The 6,262-nt window shown below is 54.4% G+C and overlaps 1 protein-coding gene across 1 annotated transcript in view; it reads right to left on the bottom strand.

Annotated features, from left to right (window-relative positions):
- Positions 1–1,245: 1,245 nt before the first annotated feature.
- Positions 1,246–6,262, bottom strand: part of PFDN1 (prefoldin subunit 1) — a 29,823-nt gene continuing 24,806 nt past the window's right edge. Inside the window, exon 4 of the mRNA XM_031607082.2 lies at positions 1,246–1,443. Within this exon, the coding sequence (XP_031462942.1) occupies positions 1,360–1,443 (84 nt within the window). The 3' untranslated portion in view covers positions 1,246–1,359. The remainder of the gene's footprint in view (positions 1,444–6,262) is intronic.

Genomic DNA, 6,262 nt, shown 5'->3' with positions numbered 1-6,262 from the left:
GCAGTTCTGCTGCAGAAATATGTGCCTCTGCCCCTTGCTGGGGCCTGGCATACGGTGTCTGGCACTGCTGCTCCCAGCATCTGTGGGGTTTCTGCAGAAATCTCTTGCATAAGCTGTGGCAGCGCAGTGAAAAGCAGCCAGGGTGGGAAGGAGGAGGATGGAGTGCCTGCTTCTGACAGCACTTCTCCAGCACTGACCACTGCCCTGCTGGGGGTGCTCCATCAAGCCCTCTGCTTCCTCAGGGCCACTCCTGCTATGGGATGCTAAGAGGGTGAAGATAATTTTGGGAGGGCCCATGCTGGGACCTGGGACTGCTGGACAGGTCCTGGAAAGACAGAGAGCTGAGAGGAGGCAGCACCAGCAGCTCCTGGCTGTGTGCTGATCCATCATGTGCTCCATCGTGGCACTGCTGTAGAGCCTTGGCTGCAGTGGGGGTAAATATGTGGGTAAGAAACAATGGATTAATGTAGTGCTAAGAAGCTGCCTGACATGATGGGGAGAAATTGGGCTGACAGTGCTGGAGAAGAGAGGGCTTCATCAGGACTGCAGCAAGGAGGTCAGAGCCTTCCCTTGTGTTGTGCTGGGCCAGCACTGGGCCTGGACACAGGGAAGAAGCTCAACCCCAGCTCTGTGCAGAGCTTCCCTGCCCAGACCAGGTCTGCTCTGTGCCCACGGTCAACAGAGATGAGCACCTGAACAAGGGTGCTCATGATGCACCCACGCCATCACATCTGTGTGGGGCTGCCAGGGAGTACACCAGTAGCCAGCTGGTGCCAGCGGGCAGCAGTGCTGGACGTGGGCTGGAGGTGGGATGCAGCAGACACAAATCAACATACATAATATGTGCACAGACACCAACAGGAGTGGCCCATACCACACAAGTGCCAGTAGCAGCACTGGGCTGTCTCACGCTTACTACACAGGGTGGATGACCAGTGCCCAGCCATGGTGCTAAGGCAGGCAGCATCATGCTGCCCAGTGCAGCTCAGCCACTGTGACATCCCAACAAGCTGCTGGTGGGAAACCACTGAAAAATCCCATTAACAGCAGTCAGGAATAGGGAGAAGTGGGAGGCCCCAGTGCAAGCTTGCTTTGATCACAGTGTCCACCAATGAGGGAGCAAGGAAAGCAGGATGTCCCCAAGGGCACCCACCCCAAGTCCTGCCCCTCCTTTATTCCTCAAAGCTCAGCAAGGAAGGCAGCTGCCACATGACAGAGGCAGCCAGCAGACACAACGAGCCAACATGGGCTTTGCAGCAGGGTTTATTAGATCTGTCAGGTAACAGCCATCACAGCAGAGCAGTCAGCATCGCCCAGAGAGTAGCACACGTCCATCCGTGGCCCAATGGGAACTCACATCTACTGTGCCCTCCGGGCCATCAGCATCTCCCTAATGTTATCTTCTGCTTCCTTCACGCTCCGCTCCAGGTAGGACTTCTTCTGCTGCAAGGCAGAAACCCAGGGGAGAGTTAATGTCTGGCCTGGCATCAGCAACAGTGAGAATGTCCAGGGCAGAGCCCCACCACTGCTGAGGGCGCAGGACACGGTGCTTCCCCAGGAGGGAAGTCATTCCCAGACCCATCCTGGAAGTGTCAGCATTTTGCCTTTCTGGCTGGGCAGTGGTCACATAGACTGAATTATGTTCCCTCTGAAACCTCCTCAGAGTTGCTGGGCTGCATCAACAGCAGGGGTACAAAGGATCTGCTAAATTAACTGCAGCAATAAAGAAAAGGAAATGAGATCCCATCATGTTTGGAGCCCAGAGATAAATTTATGCACCACAACATGCTTGTGCTACCATCAGTGGCACTGAAACCCCTTCACACTCGGGTTAAGAAGGTTCTTTCCCAGCTGGGTATCCTCAGAAACCAGACCCTCCTTTCTATCTGCTGCGTGTTCAGAAATCCCCTGGTGTCACCACAGAACGTGTGTATTTCTTTAATCATCTCTCATTATCCCAGGCTTGGCAGGGAAGCAGACTGAAGCTGTGCATCCTAAGATAGGAATTCAACAGGCAGCATTTTTTCCTGCTAGTCTGGGTTCTCCTAGGTGACTGGAAAATCTGCACTTGGCTCTCCTAACTATTTTCTCTGGGTTTCCAAACGACAGACACAACAGTCCCTCATGGGTGCCAGGCCTGCAGAACGCATTTCTGTCCCCACGGAGTCCCAGAGCTGCCCCTGATGCAGGGCATGCCAGTGCCTGGTGTTTCAGCAGAGCCCACTGGAACCACTGCAGGCCATGCTCCCAAGGCAGCCCTGCCCTGGCTCAACGGCTGTCCCCATGAACGCAGTGCAGCCCCATGCTGGAGGGCACCAGCAGGGTGATCCTTAATACCACAGGAGGTGGGCCTCAGCCTGGGGCATCACAGAACCGTTTGTGTTGGAAGGGACCCCCAAAGGCCATCCAGTTCATCCCCTGCAGTGCACAGGGACAACCACAACTCCATCAGTGCTCAAAGCCTATCTAGTCTGACCTTGCTGTCTGCAAGGACAGAGCACCGCCACCTCTCTGGGTACCCTGTGCCAGTGCCTCCCTGCCCATAGTGTAAAGAACTTTTTCCTTATATCTGTCTAAATCTTCTAGTTTGAAACCACATCCCCTGCTCTTGTGAGGCCCCATCTGGAGTACTGTGTTCAGGTGTGGAGCCCTCAGTACAAAAAAGACATGGAGATTTTGGAAAGGGTCCAGAGGAGGGCCACGAAGATGATCAGGGGGCTGGAGCACCTCCCCTATGAGGACAGGCTGAGGGAGTTGGGTTTGTTCAGCCTGGAGAAGAGAAGGTTGCGGGGCGACCTCATTGCAGCCTTTCAATATCTGAAGGGAACTTACTCCCAGGAGGGGAGTAAACTCTTCATAAGGGCTGATAATAGCAGGACACGGGGAAATGGTTTTAAGTTAAAAGAGGGAAGATTTAGGTTGGATGTTAGGGGGAAGTTTTTTACTAGGAGGGTGGTTAGGTCCTGGAACAGGCTGCCCAGGGATGTTGTGGATGCCCCGTCCTTGGAGGTGTTCAAGACCAGGTTGGACGAGGCTCTGGGCAACCTGATCTAGTAAAGGTGTATGTTTGGTGGCCCTGCTAGGCAGGGGGGTTGGAACTACATGATCCTTGAGGTCCCCTCCAACCCAGGTCATTCTGTGATTCTGTGATTCTGTGATTGTCCTAACACAGCAGTCCCTGCTAAAGAGTCTGTCCCCTTCCTTCTTACAGCCCCTTCAGACACTGAAAGGCCGCTTTCAGCTCCCCCAGAGCCTTCTTTTCTCCATCTGCACAGCCCCAACTCTCTCAGCTTATCCTCCTAGGGAGGTGTTCCACCCCTCCTTTGGACGTGCTCCAACAGCTCCATGTCTCTCCTGTGCTGAGGACTCCCTGACTGGATGCAGCACTCCAGGTGAGGTCTCACAGTGCAGAGCAGAGGGGCAGATCCCCTCCCTCGCCCTGCTGGCCACACTGGTTTGGACACACCCAGGGCATGGTTTGCTCCCTAGACTGCAAGGGCACATCTCCATTGAACCACTTCCCAACCATAGGCAGAGGAACCCAGTACAACGTGAATGACCTCCAAATTCCACTGGCACTAAGAAAAGCTGCACTGCTCCCAGCACTGCCCAGGTACAGGAGGGTGCTGTTAGGGGCACTCACCCCCAGCATCACCTCACTGGAGCAGAGCAGCAGCAGAGTTCAAGTATGGTGTAGGAACTGGGTGATGTGGCTACCAGAAGCTGGTGCTGGCCTGTGCTCATGGCACCTAGCTGCTGGTGGAAGGCCAGGTGTGCTGGGCATGTGCCAAGGAACAGTGACTGTCAGAAGCAAAGAGTGACAAAAAATGCCAGGTGGGTGCTCTGCTGATGGTCTCAACACTGTGAGAATGCAGCATGCTGGGGTGTGTGACACAGAAGCAAATCCATTCACACGGTGCAGTCCTGCTGCCATCCACACTCCCATAGCTGACCCACTGCAACTCTTCCATACACCCGCCTGAAATTCCCATACCGTGAGGACATCCCTTCTGCTCCCATTTCTAAACACTGAAGAACTTTCATTTAAACAGTAAAGGTTGTTAACAACAGCTAGGGCTGGGGGGTACAGTAAAGGGCTCCTTGTCTCCCTGATGTGGTCCCAGACACGTGGGATGCCTCTTGCTACAAGAGCTGCTTTTCAGGAAGCTGCTGGGAGGCGGCCCAGCGTGGGTCCCTGCTTGGATGCCTTGCTGGCACTGATGCACAAGCAGGGCAGGACGTCCCCAGCCACCGCTGTTCTCACGCTGTTCTGGATGATGCTGAGGGACTTCACGTCTGGGGACAGGAACTCCAGCTCCTCCTCCCCAAGCATGAGGGGCTCAGGCAGGGACCAGGCTTGGCACAGTGCTGCCATGAGGACGGCGCCCACGTGGATTGTTACACAGCGTTGTGCTGCTGGGGACACTGGCAGCCCTGAGCAGGCCAGGATTTGTATTTCCAAGATGTGTGGCAGAAGCAAAGTGTTCCTTCCTGTGGAGCTGTAGCATGGCTTCTGCTTAGGTAAGCACAGGAGAGGGAGCAGGAACTTGTACCGATCCCCTTCCCACCACAATTACTGGGGTCTAGACAGGAAACTCAGTGTCTCTGATGCTCTTTCATGGGGAGCACTGCTGCGAGCCAGCAGGGCTGACACATCCCCACCCATCCAGGCTGCTGTGTGGGGCTGGCAGCAAGGCTCTGAAGTCATCCTTGAGCCCGTTCCAGCCTGGCCGGCCCTGCTGGGTTGCTGGTAGCCACTAGCTGTGCAAGGAATACCCTCTGCGGTCTCCCAGACTTCATCTCTGCAATTCCTGCACCCGATACTGCCTGGCATTAAAGGAATGATGGAACTGCACACTTGGAGGCATTAAATGCACTGGCTTATTGGAAGCACTTTCTCCAGCTCTGCTCTCTGTCAGCTGCTCTCTGCTCCCAAAGATTCAGAACACTGCCTTGCTGCTGTGATCACCATTTCTAGCATTTCTCACACAGGGAGGAATGACCTGAGGCTACAGCCTCAGAAGAAGACTTCACTGCAGGAGGAGCAGGAGGCAGCCTAGAAGGCAACTGAATGCACTCATAGACATAACAGGATTTGCAGCAACAAATTTTCAAGAGGGCAGCATGCTCAATACACATACAGAAATCCAACCAGCTGCCTTGCTCCTGAACAGGACAAACTCCTGCACCTGCACTGTCACAGGCTGTCATCCATCAGATTCCATCTCAGCCACTCCTAGAAGAGAGAACCACTTCAACTCCTACTCAGCTGCTCCCCTGCACAGGAAGGGCACTGCCACCCACGCTGGAACATGTGAGACAGCCACTGCTGCCACTGCAGCTAGCAAGGCCTAGGCTATGTGGAGAGCAGTTGATAGAGAGCAGAGTTGGAGAAAGTGCTCCGAAAAAGCCAGTGCAGTTAATGCTTTCAAGTGTTCAGTTTCATAATTTCTTTACACTAATTCTGTAGCCAACAAGTTCTCTTTCCCAATCAGGAAACTGGCAGCAAAGCAAACCACAGACTTGCTGATGTCTCCAAAAGCTAGCCCTAAAAAATATTTTTACTTAAATCTGCCTTCTGGTACAACTAACAGCTCCCTGGCACCAAGAAAGTGGGTCAGGAGCCATAGCCAAGACCTGCTCTCTAGACAGCAGAGCACATCCCTCCTGCTCGTGAAGCTGTTTGCAGGGTCAGTCCTCCCCACACCTCTCAGTGCCCCTGCAGCCATGCTGGGGCTCTCCAGGGCTGCCTCCAGGCCTGGGCCTGCTCACCCCAACCCTCCAGTTCTTGGGAGCCTTCCCCATCTCAAGGCACTCCTGCAGCCCTCCTAGACCCTATGTATGGGGCAAGGGGCAGGAATGGCACGTGTCAACCTGGTGCAAAGCACCCAGTGCCCAGAGCATCAGAATGCCCAGCCTCGGTTGAGGGTTGGAGGAGACAGCACCCTCAAGGCTCCACTCACTGCACCACAGGGGCAGGTCTGTGCCCAGGTGCTTGTGCACACAATGAAAGCAATGCCCTAAGTACTTCCAGTTGTCACTACCCTGTGTCACAGCTTGAACTTTGCTCCCTGTTGCAGGTAAACTCCCACAATCTGCTCCCTGATCAGCTCCATGCTACATGCTCTCAGCAGCTACTGCGGAAATTCCGGATTTAGTGCAAATACACCTGCAGGTCACAGCCCTGAGAAACAGCCACTGTGGTTAGCAGATGTAGGCAGTGACCTCCTGACACTGCATAAACCTCCCACCTCCGCTGCTA

Source organism: Phasianus colchicus, chromosome 15 (genome assembly GCF_987193195.1).
Source record: "Phasianus colchicus chromosome 15, bPhaCol1.hap1.1, whole genome shotgun sequence".
NCBI lineage: Eukaryota > Metazoa > Chordata > Aves > Galliformes > Phasianidae > Phasianus > Phasianus colchicus.
The sequence above is the reverse complement of the archived record's forward strand: the minus strand, read 5'-3'. Positions and strand labels throughout refer to the sequence as shown.